The sequence below is a fragment of the Erithacus rubecula genome, assembly GCF_903797595.1.
Source record: "Erithacus rubecula genome assembly, contig: scaffold_247_arrow_ctg1, whole genome shotgun sequence".
NCBI classification, from domain to species: domain Eukaryota; kingdom Metazoa; phylum Chordata; class Aves; order Passeriformes; family Muscicapidae; genus Erithacus; species Erithacus rubecula.
Genome location: NW_027636075.1, coordinates 66,886 through 85,657, shown reverse-complemented (window position 1 = coordinate 85,657; position 18,772 = coordinate 66,886). Strand labels below are relative to the sequence as shown.

The 18,772-nt window shown below is 53.4% G+C and overlaps 1 protein-coding gene across 1 annotated transcript in view; it reads right to left on the bottom strand.

The window, feature by feature from the left end:
* Positions 1-944: 944 nt before the first annotated feature.
* Positions 945-18,772, bottom strand: part of LOC306815838 (serine/threonine-protein kinase pim-1-like) — a gene marked incomplete at both ends in the record, with an annotated part of 57,214 nt that continues 39,386 nt past the window's right edge. The window contains 6 exons of the mRNA XM_079332364.1: positions 945-1,012; positions 1,625-1,801; positions 2,414-2,780; positions 2,985-3,035; positions 3,160-3,477; positions 3,908-4,056. Coding sequence (XP_079188490.1) covers positions 945-1,012; positions 1,625-1,801; positions 2,414-2,780; positions 2,985-3,035; positions 3,160-3,477; positions 3,908-4,056 — 1,130 coding nt within the window. The remainder of the gene's footprint in view (positions 1,013-1,624; positions 1,802-2,413; positions 2,781-2,984; positions 3,036-3,159; positions 3,478-3,907; positions 4,057-18,772) is intronic.

The following is an 18,772-nucleotide window of genomic DNA, read 5'->3' as shown; positions in this document are numbered from 1 at the left end:
TCCTTCTCACCCCGTGAAAGAGCTGCACATTCCCTTTGAAACTGTCAGGGGCTTCTTAAAGACGGAAAGTCCCACTTACAGCTTTTTGCTTGGTTTGGGAGTGCAGAACGGAAATTCTCCTTCCATCAGCTCCAGGCTGCACTGCCTTAGGAACACGGCCCCTCGCCAGGTTTTGCCCACTCGTGACACTTCTAGAGGAAGAAGAAAGTGCAACTGCACAATTCCAGCCAAAAAGGAATGAAGAGTGGGACATCCTGTGGAAATCCAGAGGTTCAGCTGGCACCGTGGAGAGTGTGGGTTCTTGCCCATTGGGTGTGTGTCCCTAACAGCAAACCCTTGGCCTGCAGGAGCGTCTCACTCACCTGCAAAGCAGAAAGCTCAGGCGGTGCGCTCGGAACGGGCTCGTCTGGTGCAAAGCTGTCAGAGCCCTGTGAGGGCAGAGCCCTGTGCCCAGGGCTGAGCCCAGCAGAGCCCTGGCACAGCCCAGAGCTGCCTCAGCATCCGCAGAGCCCGGCTGCAAGGAGAGAAACCAGAACCCGCCCGTCAGCCGAAGGCTCCTGTCCCCCTTGTCCCAAGCCCGCAGTGCCCAGGCCCTGCTGGCTGTGCCCAGAGCTGGGCACAAACCTCCCAGTCACTGCTGCCCCTGGGAGCAGAGCAGGAGGGCAGCACGTGTGCCCAGCCTGCAGCCACCATGGCACATCCAGCCCCTCAGCAGCTGCCCACAGCCAAGAACCAGCTTGGCAGCCACTCAAGAGTTCCTTGCATCCACCCCAGCAAAGGGGGGAACCTTTGGTACCCAGCCAGGCCGTGCCATGCCCAGATCTGGGACCATCCCCCTGCCTGGGGACTCACCTGCAAATTGGGCTTGGATTGTCTTTGAAGAAGATGCCAGAATCGAAGTCGATCATCTCCAGCTGCCAGTGGCCAGGGCCAGGCAGAGGTTGTCATCCTTGAGGTTGTCCTTGCAGCCGCCCCACCTGGTACAGCTTCTCCAGGGGCTGCTTCTCCTTCCCTGGGGGCCAGACCAGGCTGTCTGTGCTCTGCCCAGGGACTCAGCCATCACTGAACCAGGACAGGTAAAACCAGGTCGAATGGTGGCTGCCAGTGCTTGCAAGACCAGCTCAGCTCCAGAACAGATGCTCCCATCTGATGACCCCTGCTCCATGGTACAAAAAATCTGGGTTTCTTTGCTTCTTGTGACCAAGAGATGTGTGTAGCTGTTTGATCAAAGGCTCCTGGATTAAATGGTGCCTGTGAATCTCTCCCATCTTCTAGGGCAGATGAACATCCTGCAGCCAAGGGTCATGGAACAGATCTTCCACAGATGGCCTGTCCAAGGACCGCATGGATAAACACCAGCTGATAACATCTCGGCACTCTGGGGAGAGAAACCAGCAACCACCAGTCAGCTGGAGAAGGACCCTGTTTGCTTTGCCCCACTGTTCCCATACCCAGGCGCTGCTGGATGTGCTCAGAACTGGGCCTAAACTTTCCAGACAGCTCCCTGTTTTGGAGGAGAGCAGGACATGAGCCACCTCCTCAGCAGGTGCCAGAGCAGGATGCTCACGAGCCCACTGCTGTCTCCCAGCACTGGTATTCCCCGTGCCCAGAGATGAGGATCCACCTTGAGAGAGCCCTTGTGGGAACTTGAGCTGGCCCCGGATGATGCCCCGGCCCCTCCTGAACGGGTGCTTCCCGCAGACCATCTGGTACAGCACGATGCCCAGGGACCAGATGGTTGCTGCCTCGCCATGATAGCATTTAAGCTGGGTCCATTCCGGGGGGCTGTAGGATGGTGTTCCTATGGAATACAGATGGAGCTCATCAGGGGAATGCTGCTGCTCCCAGAGCCTGGCCCCAGCATTCCTGGGCATGGGGGGGCTGCAGCAGTGGCACAGGGGGTGACCTGCTGCCTCCTTGCGAGCACCTGGCTCTTGTGTACAAATCTGGGGTTGGAAAAGAAGCCACTGGTATTGGGAGAGGGCAGTAGAAGCCCTGGGAAGGCCCAGCTAGGACACACAGAAGAAAAACCCACCCAGTGGTGGGAAAAACCCACTCTCCTCCCTGCTTGCATTGCCCCCAGAAAACACTAATAAGCTAAGGCAAACAAGGGCAGCAAAGCAGTCCAAGCCCTTCCTCGCCTGCACACCAAACTGAGCAGCGCCCAGGTCTGACCCCCCTCTCTGCCACCCCCATGGGGTTTGTGTCAGGCTGGCTGCCCCAGCTCCAGCCACGGCTGAGTGGCTGGTGAATGAGGTTGGCAGAGCTGGCAGCTGGCCCCCCTCTGACCCCCACCCAAGAGCAACTTGGCTGCAGAAGCAATGCCATGGCCTGCAGCAAAGGGGGAAATCCCTGGTGCCACAGCCAGGCTGGGCCATGAGATGCCCAGGAGCATCCCCCAGGCTCGGCTCACCTGCAAACTGCGTGTAGACTGTGTCCTGGAGGAAGGTGCCACAGCCGAAGTCAATCAGTTTGAGCTGCCCACTGTCCAGGTCGATGATGATGTTGGCCGGTTTGATGTCCCTGTGCAGGACCCCGCAGCTGCTGCAGTGACGCACGGCCTCCAGCACCTGGCGAAACAGCCCCCGCGCCTCCTCCTCCGGCAGGAATCTCCGAGCCGCGATGAAATCACGGAGGTCCTGACATCGCTCTGGACGCTCCATCACCAGCAAGAAGCAGCTGGACAGCTCAAACCACTCCAGCAGCTGAATGACTCCAGGGAATCCAGTGGACACCTTGTCCAGCAGCACAATCTCCAGGGGCGCACGGGCGCCGTCGGGCTGCGCGAGGAGCACGATGCCATCAGCGGGGCTGAGGCCGTGCCAGGGCTCTGGGGCTCCTCAGCCAGCCCGGGATGCTCTGCACCCCCCGCTCACCCCACGCCCGCTCTCCCTGCAGGGCTCCCGGCGGCTCTCACCCTGCCGGGCCCCGGCTCCTCGCCGCCCGGCACGCCCCGGCTTCTGCCGCTGGCCTCACTCACTCACCAGATCGCCCCAGTGCTGAATGCGATTCCGGGGCACGCGCTTGATGGCAACCTGTGAGCCAAGGGGAAGCAGCGGGCTGAGCTCACTGCCCAGCACGCCGCGCTCCAGCCTCCCCTTCCTCGTCTTCTTCTTCCTCCTCCCTCCTCCTCCCTCCCTCTCCGCCCCTGCCACTCACCGGGGCGCCGTCCGCAAGCCGGGTGCCCGAGAAGACGCTGCCAAAGCCGCCTCTGCCCAGCAGCGAACCCATCCGGTACCGCTCCTGCAACGCCTCCAGCACCTTCCCTGCGGGCGACACGCGGCTGTCAGCGCTCGGCCTGGGGCCAGACACGGCCCCCAAGCGCCCCCCGAGCGTCCTGGGCCGGGCATCCCCACCCGCCCCGGGCCCCGGCAGAGCTCGGGCTGAAGGAGCCGCAGCGGGGGCGGCGGGAGCGGCCGCGCCGTGTGTGCCCTCCACGGGCCCCGGGAGGAGCCGGGGCCGGGGCTGGGACTGGGGCTGGGACAAGCGGAGCCAAAGAGAAGTGATGCCTCCCCAGCCCCAGGCACTGATGCCCAGCCAACAGCGCCACAGCCAGGACAGCGAGAGCCGGGCGGAGGCGAGACCGCGGGGGGATGGGCGGAGCCGAGGCCGGGGCCGGCGACGGGGCAGGGGCAGCCCCGCCCGGGGCCGGGGGCGGGCTCGGAACATGGCCCGGAACGGGAAGAGGGGAGAAGGTAAGAGAGGGAGAGGGTCGGGGAAAGCAACTCCGAGGAAGAGAAGGAACAAGAGATCCAGAGGATCTGTAGACTCGCTGATGCCACTGGCGCCGCCGCTGCTGCTGCTGCCGCTGCTGCCGCCGCTGCCGCTGTTGCTGTTGCAACTGAACCCCCGGGGCCGTTTCTCCGCGTGTTCGCTTGTCCGCGTGTCCGTTCCACGCTCGCCCCACTCGCCCCATGGCCGAGCCCCGCGCGCCCCGGGAGCAGCCACTGAAACTGTCCCAGCACGAGCCGGGGCCGCGCCGGGGGCTCCCCGCAGAGCCGGGGCCGGGCTGGCGGCCGGGGCTCCGGCCAGAGGCCACGGCACCACACCGGGAGCCTGAGGCCGAAGGAGAGATTAGTTAACTTGATCCACTGTGAATTGAGAAAGCAAAATGACTTTTCATTGGTTTCCCGAGCTGTCCATCACTCAATCAGCTCTCTGATTGGTCCCCGCAGCTCACAGGGGAGGCCCCCAGACGCGGGACAGCCCCTCCCACTCCCCGGCCTCACGTTGCTTCCCTCAGGTGAAATCCACCCCTCCCCCAGCACGCGAAACCGACACAAAGACAAAAACAATAAAGAAAAAGTTTCTTATCTCCGGGTACTTGAAGTTCAGCCCAGAGCACACACTAACTCAGAAAAGACTTCCCTAAATGCATCAACATGTTGAGTATTCATTGACGATTCCCGATGCTCTCTCCCGGGGGTCCCTGCGGGGGTTCCACCCGGGGGGGGCTCGGACGGGGCTTGGCCCAGACCCCCCCGGGACCCTCCCCAAAAAACCGCCTAGGATGCCCCCCAAAAAACCGACTGGGACCAGGTCAGTGACTGGGGGAGGGTGCCGGCTCTTTCTGGGGGGTCCCAGTGTTTCAGGGGGGTCTCTATTTTTTGGGGGGGGGGGGTCCTGGTGTTTGGGGGGGGTCTCGGTATTTTTTTTTTGGGGGGGGTCCCGATATTTGGGGGTGTCCTGATTTTGGGGATTCTCAGTATTGGAGCGGGGGAGTCCCAGGATTGGGGATCCCGATATTTGGGGGGGGTCCCGCTATTTTTGGGGGAGGAGTCCCGGTATTTGGGGCTGGTGTCGATATTTGAGGGGGGGGTCCCGGTATTTGGGGAATCGCGAATGTTTTGGGGGGTCCCAGTATTTGGAGGACTCCCAATATTTGGGGGGTCCTGGTACTTTTTGGGGAGTCCCAGTGTTTGGGAGGGGGGGGTCTCTATTTTTTTGGGGGGGGGCCCGATATTTGAGGGAGTTCCAGTATTTGGGGGACTCCCAATATTTGGAGGGTCCCGGTGTTTTTTTTGGGGCGTCCCGATATTCCGGGGGGGGGGGGGTATTTGGGGATCCCGGCTCTTTTTGGGGGATCCTGGAGTTTGGGGGCTCCCAATATTTGGGGGGGGTTCCGATATTTGGGGGGTCCCGGTAATTTTTGGGGGGGGGTGTCGGCTCTTTTTGGGGGTTCCCAGTATTGGGGGGGGGGGCCTGATATTTGGGGGGGGGGGGTCGGTCCTGTTATTTTTGGGTTCTCGTATTTTTGGGGGGTTCCCTCTATTTTTGGGTTTCGTTTTGGGGGGGTTCATTATTTTGGGTGTTTTTAGGGTTTCCCGCATTTTTCGGGGGGTTCTCGCTATTTTTGGGGGGGTTCTCTGTATTTTTTGGGGTTTCCAGGGTTTATTTTGGTGTCCCTGTGCTTCTTTTGGGGTTCCCTGTATTTTTTGGGATTCTCTCTGGTTTTGGGGTTCTCTGTATTTTCGGGTTCCCTGTGCTGCTTTTGGGGTCCCCGGTGCAGTTTTGGGGGTCCCTGTGCTGATTTTGGGGTTTCTGTTTTTGGGGTCCCCCCGCTGATTTTTGGGGTTCTCTCTGTTTTTGAGGTCCCTGTGTTTATTTTGGGGTCCCCGTGCTGATTTTTGGGGTCCCTGTGCTGATTTTTGAGGTCTCTGTTTTTGGGGTTCTCTCTATTTTTGGGGTCTCTCTGTATTTGGGGGTTCTCTGTGATTTTGGGCGTCCCAGTGTCTGATTTTGGGGTCTGTTTTTGGGGTCCCCGTGCTGATTTTTGGGGTTCCAGTGTTTATTTTGGGGTCTCTATTTTTGGGGTCTGTGGTTTTGGGGTCTCTGTTTTTGGGGCCCCGGTGTTTATTTTGGGGTCTCTATTTTTGGGGTCAGTGTTTTTGGGGTCTCTGTTTTTGGGGTTCTCTTTGGTTTTGGGGTTCTCTTTGTTTTTGGGGTCCCTGTGCTGGTTTTGGGGTCCCTGTGTTTATTTCGGGGTCTCTATTTTTGGGGTGTCTCTGTATTTGGGGGTTCTCTGTATTTTTGGGGTTCTCTCTGTTTTGGGTTTCCCGTGTTTATTTTGGGGTCTCCCCAGGCCGGGGGGCGGGGCCGGCAGCGCCGGTGCCCGTGAGCCAGATGGGCCGGGCAGCGGCCATGGGAGGGACTGGGGGAACTGGGAATGGGAACTGGGGAGACTGGGATGGACTGGGAGGGACTGGGAATGGGAAATGAGGGAATTGGGAGGGACTGGGGAAACTGAGGGGACTGGGAGGGACTGCGGGGGACTGCGGGGGACTGGGAATGGAAATGGGGGCACTGGGATTTTGGGGTCCCCCATTGGTGTCCCCCACCTGCCCAGTTTGGAATTGGGTCTGGGGTCTCTGGAATTGGGTCTGGAGTCTCTGGAATGGGGTCTGGGGTCTCTGGAATCGGGTCTGGGGTCTCTGGTGTCAGTTTTGGCTCTGCCAGGGCTGGAGCTGGAATTGGGTCTGGGGGCTTTGGCCGGAGCCGCCCGGATGCGGCTGTGGGGGCAGGAGCAGCGCCAGGGTGAGTGTGAGACCCCAGACCCAAAATCCCCCTGAGACCCCAGACCCAATTGGGGACCTCCAAATCCCCACCCCCCAACCAATTTCGTGTCCTCCCCTCCCCAATTTGGGGTCTCTCCCCTCCCCAATTTCGGGGTCTGTCTCCCCAATTTAGGGTCTCCCACCTCCCCATATTTGGGGTCTCTCCCCCCCCAATTAGTGTCTCCCCTCCCCAATCTGTCTCCCCCTCCCCAATTTGTGTCTCCCCCTCCTCAATCTGTCTCCCTCTCCCCATTTTCAGGATCCCCCTCCCCAGTTTGTCCCCCAGGCTCCCCCCTGCTGTCAGCAGCCGCTGCCGAGCGTTTGGTGCCGCGCTGAGCCGGGCCAGGGGGGCGGCGCTGAAACTGGGACAGCTGCTGAGCATGGCAGGTGGGACCCCAAAACACCCCAAAATCACCCCAAAATAAACCCGAAAATATCCCAAAATAACCCAAAAACCATCCCAAAAATATCACAGAAATATCCCATAAACATCACAAAAATATCACACAAATATCACAGAAATATCATACAAATATCCCAAACAGAAATATCCCAAACTGGGACAGCTGCTGAGCATGGCAGGTGGGACCCCAAAAACACCCTAAAAACATCCCAAAATAACCCAAAAACCTTCCCCAAATCACCTCAAAAATATCCCATAAACACCCGAAAAATATCCCAAAAATATCACAGAAATATCAAAAAATATGACAGAAATATCCCAAACTGGGACAGCTGCTGAGCATGGCAGGAAGGACCCAAAACACCCAAAACCACCCCAACAACATCCCAAAATAACACAAAACCACCCCAAAATATCCCAGAAATATCCCATAAACATCACAAAAATATCACAGAAATATCCCAAAAATATCACAGACAAATCCCAAACTGGGACAGCTGCTGAGCATGGCAGGTGGGACACCAAAAACACCCAAATCACCCCCAAAACACCCCAAAATAACCCAAAAACCATCCCAAAATCACCCCAAAATCACCCCAAAACTATCACAAAAAATATCCCAAAAACACTCAAAAAATCCAAAAAGCATCCCCAAATCACCCCAAAATATCCCATAAACAATTCAAAAAACATCCCATAAACAACTCAAAATCACCCCAAAAATATCCCATTAACACCCCAATAGATTTCTCAAAATCACCCTAAAAACACCCCAAAACATCCCAAATTTATACCAAAACCACCCCAAAAATATCCCAAAACAATCCCACAATCACCCCCAAACCACCAAAAAAATATCCCAGAAATATCCCAAAACCACCCCAAAATCACCACAAAAACACCCCCAAAATAGCCCAAAATACACCAAGAACATCCCATAACCCCATAAACCACCAAATCCCAAAAACTCCATAAACCCAGAATCCCATAACCCCATAACCCCACAAACCCATAACCCCAAAATCCCATAACCCCACAATCCCATAACTGCACAGTCCCATAACCCCACAATTCCATAACCTCATAATCCCACAATTCCATAACCCCATAACCCCACAATCTCACAACCCCACAATTCCATAACCCCACAATCCCCTAACCCCATAATTCCACAATCCCATAATCCCATAACCCCACAAACCCATAACCCCACAGTCCCACAATCCCATAACCCCACAGTCCCACAATCCCACAATCCCATAACCCCACAATCCCACAATCCCATAACCCCACAGTCCCACAATCCCATAACCCCACAATCCCACAATTCCATAACCCCATAACCCCACAATCTCACAACCCCACAATTCCATAACCCCACAATCCCATAACCCCATAATTCCACAAACCCATAATCCCATAACCCCACAATCCCATAACCCCACAGTCCCACAATCCCACAATCCCATAACCACACAATCCCACAATCCCATAACCCCACAGTCCCTCACAGACTCGTCGGTTCTGACCCCACAGCTGCAGCCGATCCTGGTGCGGCTCCGGCAGAGCGCAGAGCCCATGCCGGGCTGGCAGACCCGGGTAGGGGATTGGGGTTTATAGGGTTTTTATAGGATTTATTGGGTTTATAGGGTTTTTATAGGATTTTATTGGGTTTTATAGGGTTTATTGGGGTTTATTGGGGTTTGTTGGGGTTTGGCTCCGGCAAAGCGCAGAGCCCATGCTGGGCTGGCAGACCCGGGTAGAGGATTGGGGTTTTTATCCTGTGTCAGGATTTGGAACCAGCTCCTGGAATTCCAGGATTCTATGGGGCTTTTATAGGATTCTATAGGATGTAATGTGTTTTTATGATAATTTAGTGGACTTTCGCCGGGTTTTAATTTCCATAATTTGGGGAATTTTTGGGATCCCCAGGCTGTGCTGGAGGAGAAGCTGAGCTGCGATTTGGGACCAGCTCCAAGAATTCCAGGATTCTATGGGATTTTTATAGTTTTTAATGTGATTTTTTGATATTTTATAGTATTTTATCATTTTTAATGTGACTTTATGTTACTTTTGGGGATTTTCACCTGGCTTTTTTTGGAATTCTGGGATATTTTGATAATTTTGGGAATTTTTGGGATCCCCTGGCTGTGCTGGAGTGGGAATTGGGTCAGGATTTGGGACCAGCTCCAGAAATTCCCGAATTCTATGGGATTTTTATAGGATATTACAGATTTTAATGTGATTTTATGATAATTTATTGGATTTTCACCGGGTGTTTTTTGGAATTTCGGTAATTTTGGATAAGGAGAAGGAGCCGGGCCCGGGCTGGCGGGAGCAGCTCCTGGAATTCTAGGATTCTATGGGATTTTTATAGTTTTTAATGTGATTTTTTGATATTTTATAGTATTTTATAGCTTTTAATGTGACTTTATGTTACTTTTGGGGATTTTCACCTGGCTTTTTTTGGAATTCTGGGATATTTTGATAATTTTAGGAATTTTTGGGATCCCCTGACTGTGCTGGAGTGGGAATTGGGTCAGGATTTGGGACCAGCTCCAGAAATTCCCGGATTCTATGGGATTTTTATAGGATTTTAATGTGATTTTATGATAATTTATTGGATTTTCACCGGGTGTTTTTTGGAATTTCGGTAATTTTGGATATTTTTGGGATCCCCTGGCTGTGCTGGAGGAGGATCTGGGCCCGGGCTGGCGGGAGCAGCTCCTGGAATTCCAGGATTTCCCCGGGGCAGGTTCACCGTGCGCGGCTCCGCGACGGCCGCCAGGGGGCGCTAAAGGTGCAGGTGGGAATGGAAGAAATAGAAATAAAAATAAAATAGAAAATAAAAATAAAAGTGAGAATAAAAATGAGAATAGGGATAATAGTGACGGGGATGGGGGGATTTGGGGAGGGAAATGGAGAATTGGGGGGGAAAATGGGACTTTTGGGGGAAAAATGGGAATTTTTGGGGGAAAAATGGGAATTTTTGGGAAAAAAAGCCCCAGGAATTTGGGAAATTGGGGGAACTTCGCGGAGAAAATGGGGGGAAAATGGGAATTTTGGAAAAAAAACAGAAAATTGGGGGAATTTGGGGGGGAATGGGAATTTTGGGGGAAAAATGGGAATTTGGAAGGAAAAAATGGGAATTTTGGAAAAAACCCCCAGGAATTTGGGAAATTGGGGGAATTTGAAGGAATTTTTGGGGAAAATGGGAATTTGGGGGGGAAAAATGGGAATTTTGGGGAAAAAAAACCCAGGAATTTGGGAAATTGGGGGACTTTGAGGGAAAATGGGAATTTGGAGGGTAAAAATTGGGATTTTGGGAGGGGAAAATAGAGATTTGGGGGGGACAATGGAAATTTTGAGGGGAAAAATGGGAATTTTGGAAAACAAGTCCCAGGAATTTGGCAAATTGGGGGAATTTGGGGGGAAAAATGGGAATTTGGGGGGGAAATGGAGATTTGGGAGGAGAGAAAGGGGAATTTTGGAGAGAAAATAATAATTTGGAGGGGAAAATGGGGGGACAAATGGGAATTTTTGGAAAAAAAAACCCCAGTAAATTGGGGGAATTTGGGGGGAAAATGGAGATTTGGGGGGGGGGGGGGGAAATGGGAATTTTGGGGGGGAAATGGGAATTTTGGGAAAAAACCCAGGAATTTGGGAAATTGGGGGAATTTGGGGAAAAATGGGAATTTGGGGGGAAAAATTGAGGGAAAATGGGAATTTGGGGAAAAAAACCCCCAGAATTTGGGAAATTGAGGGAATTTGGCAAATTGGGGGAATTTGGGGTAAAAAAACGGGGGAAAATAGGAATTTTTGGGGAAAATGGGAATTTTGGAGTGGAAAATGAGGGGAAAAGGGGAATTTTGGAAAAAACCCCAGGATATTGGGAATTTGGAGGGAATTTGGGGGGAAAATGGGACTTTTTGGGGAAAAATGGGGATTTGGGGAAAAATGGAAATTGGGGGAAAAATGGGAATTTGGGGCGAATTTGGGAAAAATGGCATGGGAATTTTGGGGAAAACAGGAATTGGGGGATTTTGTGGGGATTTGGGTGGAAATTTTGGGATTTGGGATGGGAGTTTGAGGACTGGGGCAGAGCTCCAGTACTTGTTTTTTCCAATAAAATCCGCACTACTGGGGGGTGGGTGAGCTGCAGTATGTGTTTTGTCTCCAAGGAAGCAGCACTACTGGGGCAAAGGGGATGCTGTAACAGTTTTGTTTACAATGGGGCAGCACTGCTGGTGGGGGGGCTGCAGTACTGGTTTTCTTCCCAAGGGGTCAGCGCTACTGGTGCTGGGAGCTTCAGTACCGGTTTTGTCCACAAGGGGGCAGCACTAGTGGGGAGAGGGGGCTACAGTACCGGTCTTTTTCTCCGCAGGGGCACAGCACTTCGGGCGGGGGGCGGGGGGGGGTTCCAGTATGGGTTTTGTCCACAAGGTAGCAGCACTAATGGGGGGGCTGCAGTGCCGATTTTATCCACAAGGAAGCAACAATACGGGAAGGGGGGCTGCAGTACATGTTTTGTCCAAAGGGGTCTGCACTACTGAAAGGTGGGGGCTGAAGTACCGGTTTTGTCGAAAACGGGGCAGCACTACTGAGGGAGGGGGGCTGCAATAGCAGCTTTGGCCACGAGGAAGCAGCACTACTGGGGTGGGGTGGAGGGTTTCCAGTACCGGTTTTTTCCAAGATGAGGCAGAACTAGTGGGGGGGGGGGGGCTGCAGTACCTGTTTCACCCACAAGGGGGCAGCGCTACTCATGAGGGAGGCTGCAGAACCGGTTTTGTTTACAAGGGGGAAACACTGCTCAATGGGGGGGGCTGCACTACTGGTTTTGTCGACAAGGGGGCAGCACTAGTGAGGAGGGGGGCTGCAGTACTGGTTCTGTTCACAAGGGGGGCAGCAGTGGTGGGGAAGGCCTGCAGCACCGGTTTTGTCTACAAGTGAGTAGCACTACTGAAACGGGGGGGGCTGCAGTAGAGGTTTGGTGCACAAGGGGACAGCACTACTTGTGGGGAGGGCAGCACTACCGGTCTTTTGCACAAGGGGGAAGCACTACTGATGGAGGGAGGGGCTGCATTCCTTGTTTTGTCCACAAGAAAGCAGCACTAGGAGGCAATAGTATTGGTTTTGTCCATAAAGGAGCGGCAATACTGAGGTGGGGGGGGGTTGCACTACCAGTTTTGTCCACAATGGGACAGCTCTGTGGGGGGGGGGGGGGGGGGGGGGGGACTGCAGTGCCGGTTTTACCCAAAACGGGGCAGCACTAGTGTTGGATGGGGTGCATTACCAGTTTTGTTTACAAGGAAGCTGCACTACTGAAGCGGGGGGTGGCAGTACCGGTTTAGTAAACAAGGGGTCAGCACAACTGAGGGAAGGGAGGCTGCAGTACCAGTTTTGTACACAAGGAAGCAGCAATACTGAACTGGGGGCTGCAGTACTGGTTCTGACCTAATGGTGGACACTACTGAAGGGGGGGGGGGCAGTACCAGTTTAGTTTACAAAGGGTCTGCACAACTAAAAAGGGAGGGGCTGCAGTACCTGTTTTGTCTACAAGGGGACAGCACTACTGAGCAGAGGGTCTGGGCTTCCGATTTTGTCCTCAAGGGGACAGCTCTATGGGGGGGGGGGGGGTGGGAAGGGCTGCAGTACCGCTTTTGCCCAAAATGGGGCAGCACTAGTGGTGGGTGGGGTGAAGTACCAGTTTTGTCCACAAGGAAGCAGCACTATTGAAGGGGCGGGCGGCAGTACCGGTTTTGTCCATAAGGGGTCAGCAGTACTGGGGGAACGAGAGGCTCCAGTACTGGTTTTGTCTGCAGTGGAGCAGCACTAATGAGGGGGGGCAGGGCTGCATTACTAGTTTTGTCCACAAGGGGTCAGCACAACTGAAAGAGGAGGTGGGTTGCAGTACCTGTTTTGTCTACAGGGGTGAAGCACTACTGAAAGAGGGGGCTGAAGTACGGGTTTTGTGCACAACAGAGCAGCACTACTGGGGGCTTAGGGCTGCAGTACCAGCTTTGTGCACAAGGGGGCAGCACTACTGCTGCAGGGGCTGCAGTATAGGTTTTGTCCACAAGGAAGCAGCACTAAGGGGTGGGAGGGGCTGCAATGTCATTTTTGTCTACAAGGCAGCAGCTCTACTGGGGGGTGAGCTGCAGTATAGGTTTTGTGCACAAGAAAGCAGCACTACAGGTGGAGGGGGGAGAGCTGCAGTGTTGGTTTTGTTTTCACGGGGACAGCATTACTGGTGGGGAAGGATGCAGTACCTGTTGTGTCCACAGGGGGACAGCACTACTGGGGGGGCGAGCTGCAGTACCTGTTTGGTCCACAAGGGAGCAGCACTACTGGAAGAGGGAGGGCTGCCGTACCGGTTTTATCCACAAGGAAACAGCACTAATAGAGAGGGGGCTGCAGTACATGTTTTGTAAAAAGGGGGTTGCACTACTGAAAGGGTTTTGGGGGCGGGGGGGGGGGGGGAACTACCAGTTTTGTCCAAAACGGTGCAGCACTACTGAGGGATGAGGGACTGCAGTACCGGTTTTGGCCACCAGGAAGCAGCTCTACTGGGTTGGGGTGGAGGGTTTTCAATACCAGTTTTGTCCAAGAGGGGGCAGCAATAGTGAAAGGGGGGGCTGAAGTACTGATTTTGTCGACAACGGAGCAGCACCACTGGGGGCTGAGGGCGGCAGTGCCGGTTTTGTGCACAAGGGGGCAGCACTACTGTTGCAGGGGGCTGCAGTATAGGTTTTTTCCACAAGGAAGAAGCACTAAGGGGGGGAGAGGGGCTGCAGCGTCGGTTTTGTCCACAAGGCATCAGCACTACTGAAAGGGGGGTGTCCGCAGTACCGGTTTGGTGCACAATGGGACAGCACTACTTAAATGGGGAGGGCAGCAGTACTGTTTTATCCGCAATGGGGCAGCACTACTGATGGGGGAAGGGGGTGCTGCATTACCTATTTTGTTCACGAGGAAGCAGCACTACTGTGGGGGAGGCGGCAGTACCGCTTTTGTCTACAAGAGGGCAGCACTATTGAAAGGGGGGTGCTGAAGTACTGGTTTTGTCAACAAAAAAGTAGCACTACTGAGGAAGGGGCGGCTGCAAAACCGGTTTTGCCCAAAAGGGGGCAGCACTAGTGGTGGGTGGGGTGCAGTACTGGTTTTGTTCACAAGGGGTCAGCACTACTGGGGAAAGGGAGGCTGCGGTACTGGTTTTGTCCACAACGGGTCAGCACAACTGAAAGAGGAGGTGGGTTGCAGTACCTGTTTTGTCTACAGGGGTGAAGCACTACTGGTGCAGGTGGCTGCAGTATAGGTTTTGTTTACAAGGAAGCAGCACTACAGGGGGGGAGGGGCTGCAGTGTCGGTTTTGACCACAAGGCGGCAGCTGTACTGGGGAGTGAGCTGCAGTACCTGTTTTGTCCACAAGGAAGTAGCATTACGGGAAGAGGGGGGGCTGCAGTACCGGTTTTGTCCAGAAGGAACAAGCTTTACTGGAGGGGGGGGGGCAGTACCTGTTTTGTCTAAAAGAAAGCAGCACAGGAGGGAGGGTGAGCTGTAGTACCGTTTTTTTCCACAAGGGGTCAGCACTACTGGAAGCAGGGCTGCAGTACCGGTTTTATACACAAGGAAGCAGCACTACTGGACGGGGGCTGCAGTACATGTTTTGTCCAAAAGGGGGCTGCACTACTGAAAGGGGGGGGCCTGAAGTACCAGTTTTGTCCACAATTGGGCAGCAGTACTGAGGGAGTGGGGGCTGCAGTACCTGTTTTGGCCCCATGGAAGCAGCACTACTGTGGTGGGGGGGCTTCATTACCAGTTTTTTACAGAAGGAACGAGTTTTTTCTTGAGGGGGGCTGCAGTACCAGTATTGTCCACAAGAAGTCAGCACAAGTGAGAGAGGGCGAGCTGTAGTACCAGCTTTTTCCACAAGGTGGCAGCACGAAGGGGGGGGCTACAGTACCGGTTTTATCCACAAGGAGGCAGCACTACTGGAGGGAGGGCTGCAGTACATGTTTTGTCCAAAAGGGGGCTGCACTACTGAATGGGGGGGGCTGAAGTGTGTGTTTTGTCCAGAATGGGGCAGCACTACTGAAGGAGGGGTTCTGCAGTACCAGTTTTGGCCACGAGGAAACAGCACTACTGGGGCAGGGAGGAGAGTTTTCAGTACCGGTTTTGTCCAAGAGGGGGCAGCAATAGTGAGGGTGGGGCTGCAGTACCTGTTTATTCTACAAGGTGGCAGCTCTAATGGTGTGCAGGCTGCAGTACTGGTTTTGTTTACAAGGAGGAAGCACTGCTCAATAGCGGGGGGCTGCTGTACCGATTTTGTTCACAAGGAGGCAGCATTGGTAGGGGAGGTACAGCACTGTTTTTTTCCACAAGGGGGCAGCACTACTGAAAGCAGTGGGGCTGCAGTACTGGTTTGGTGCAAAAGGGGCAGCACTACTGATGGGGGGGGCTGCAGTACCTGTTTTGTCCACAAGGAAGCAGCACTACTGTGGGGGGGCGGCAGTACCGGTTTTGTCCACAAGGGGGCAGCACTACCTGGGGATGGGGTGGCAGTACCGATTTTGTCCACAAGTGTGCAGCACTACCGGGGGGTGGGGGATGCTGCAATTCCGGTTCTTCCACGAGGAAGCAGCACTACTGGCGGGGGAACTGCAGTAGCTGTTTTGTCCACTAAAAAGCAGCACTACTGGGGTGGGGGCTGCAGTGCCAGTTTTGTCCACAGAGCGGCAGCTCTACTGGGGAAGGCTGCTGTACTGGTTTTGTCCACAAGGGGGCAGCACTACTGTTGGGGTGGGCTGCAGTACCTTTTTTTTCCACAAGGAAGAAGCACTAATTGGGGGGGGGGAGTGCATTACCTGTTTTGTCCAAACGAGGACAGCACTACTTGTTGAGGAGCTGCACTACCAACTTTGTCCACAAGGGTGCAGCACTAACTGGGGGGGTGGGCTGCAGTACCGGTTTTGACCACAAGAAAGCAGCACTACTGGGTGGGGGGCTGCAGTATCAGCTCTGTCCACTAGGGGGCAGCACTACTGAGGTGTGGGCAAGCTGAAGTGCCGGTTATGTCCACAAGTGGTCAGCACTACTGGGTGGGTTGCTGCAGTACTGGTTTTGACCATGAGGAAGCTGCACTACTGGGTGGGGAGGAGGGTTTGCAGTATCTGTTTTGTCCAATAGGGGGCAGCACTAGTGAGGGGGTGGGCTGCAGTACCAGTTGTGTTCACAAGGGGCAGCACTGCTAGGGGTGGGCTGCAGTACTGTTTTTGTCTACAAGGGGGCAGCACTACTGAAGGGGGTGGGCTGCATTACCTGTTTTGCCCACAAGGAAGCAGCATTACTTTGGGGGGGGCTGCAGTGCCGGTTTTGTCCACAAGGGTGCAGCATTACCTGGGGGCGGGGCGGTAGTACCGGTTTTCTCCACAATGGTGCAGCACTACCTGGGGCCAGGGCGGCAGTACCCGTTTTGTCCACAAGGAGGCAGATCTACTGGGGGGGTGGGTTTGCAATATCGGTTTGTTCCAAAAGGGCACAGCACAACTGAAAGTGAGGGGCGGCAGTACCGGTTTTGTCAATAAGTGAGCAGCACTATCTGGGGGTGCGACGGCAGTACCGATTTTTGCCACAAGGGGTCAGCACTACTGGGTGGGCCTGCTGCACTACTGGTTTTGTCCACAAGGGGACAGCTCTATGGAAGGGGGAGGTGAGGGGGGGGGCTGCAGTACTGATTTTGCTGAAAGCGGATGGGCTGCAGTACCAGTTTTGTCCTCAAGGAGGCAGCACTATTGAAGGGGGAGCCGTAATACCTGTTTTGTCCACAAGGGCTCAGCACTACTGAGGTGGGCCAGGGGGGACTGCAGTACCGGTTTTGTCAACAAGGCGTCAGCACAACTGGAAGGGGGGGGGGCCTGAAGTACCGGTTTTGTCCACAATGGGGCAGCACTACTGGGGTCTTAGGGTTGCAGTACCAGTTTTCTCAACAAGGGGGCAGCTCTACTGGTGCAGGGGGCTGCAGTACAGGTTTTGTCCACAAGGGGGCAGCACTACTGGGGGGGGGGTGGGCTGCAGTTTCAATTTTGTTCTCACGGGGGCAGCACTACTGGTGGGGGGGCTGCAGTACCTGTTTTGTCCACAGGGGGCAGCACTGCTGAAGGGCGGGGGGCTGCAGTACCTGTTTTTTCTACAAGGGGGCTGCACTCTTGTGGCAAAGGGGATGCAGTAACGATTTTGTCTACAATGGGACAGCACTTCTGGTGGGGGGGCTTGTAATAGCGGTTTGTCCAGAAGGGGGCAGCACTAAAAGGGTTTTGGAGGATGCTGTTGTACTGGTTTTTCCACAAGGAGGCAGCACTACTGAAGGGGGGGGCTGCACCATTCAAAGACAAGGCATATCTGTTCTTTTTCACAGATCTGTAAAGTGCAATTGTACTTCTGAAGCCTTTTCAAGAAAAATGCAATGCACCTCAAGATATATGTACTTTCCAAATCAAATCCTGTACTGTAATTAGACTATTTAAGGATGGTGGTCTCACTTCAACTAAGCCCATTTGAAATTTAGGGCATCTCCTCTCACTCTGATGCTGCTCTCCATTTACTCCAGTGTAGAGTCAGCCATTGGCTCTCAGTGGCTTGGCCCAGTCTGTTTGGGAAGAAAGAAACCACAGTGTCAATGTTTCAAAGGATTTACATGTGTTGGTATTCTGCACTGAGTGGAAAAAAGCAAACTGGCACCTGGAGCAGTGAAATAAGGGGATTTTATCCTTAATTTTCTTAATGGAGCATGGACTCAGCTGGGGAAACCAGTGGAGTGTGTGTGGAGAGCTGCTCTGCACACCTTGTGCCTCAGTCCCATTTTTCTGTGCCTTCTTACAAAGTAGAATGACAGCAAAAGTAATTTTGTCCATACCCAGAACTGACATAAAATCATCCTTGAAGCTTGTAGCCAAATTGCCACTGTAATGTGAATTTTAAGTATGTTCTGTAAGACTTGTGCTGTCCCTAGCATGACTCACAGTGGGTGTGCAAATCAGTGATGAAAAGTGAGTCTTCAGGTGCTCCTATCTGCTGGTGCTTCTCAAGACTTTGTTGCTATCATTATATTATCATGCACTCAGGAAACCTCAGACTTTTCCCTGGAAATCTAGTGATCAGTTCTTATATTTATCAGGGTAGTCATTGTCTAAGCTAGCAGGGTACTTGCTTGAACTTTAAGGGGCTGACTTTATCTTGATTAAGTGTACTGCAGACTTAATTGTTCACATCTAAAGTGAGCACAGTGACCATCACTCAGTTGGTTTTCTTAGATGTCTCTTACTTTCTTCTCTTCTCTTTGTTTTAATTTTGTTTTCCAAAAGAAATGGTCAAGCTTTCTTAGCTTAGTGGCTAGGAGAGATCTCTGGGACGAAGTTGGGTGAGATGTTCTATGTTCCAGTTAACTGCTCTAATTTTTACCGATTTTACTTATTTAGAGGTAAGAGAAAATGAGCTATTTTTCCCCCCCTTTCCCTCTTTGAACCAGAAAGGGTCTTCTCATCTAAACTGGTTCATATATTCCTTCAGGCAATCCAATTTTTATGGAAAAAAAACTTTCATCAGAAATTCCCTGACTCGTTGTCTTCCCTGGAGACCTACATCTACTGGATTTTAGTTTCTTTGCCTTTGATGCATTGACACAAAAAAGCCTTTAATAAGCAGAAGTGAGCCCACCATTCATCTTTCTCTGCTACTCTCCAATTTGTAAATGAGCAAAGTTTGGTTATGTACTTGCATGTGGTAATTATTCTGTAGTCATTAAAATACTGTAATCTTT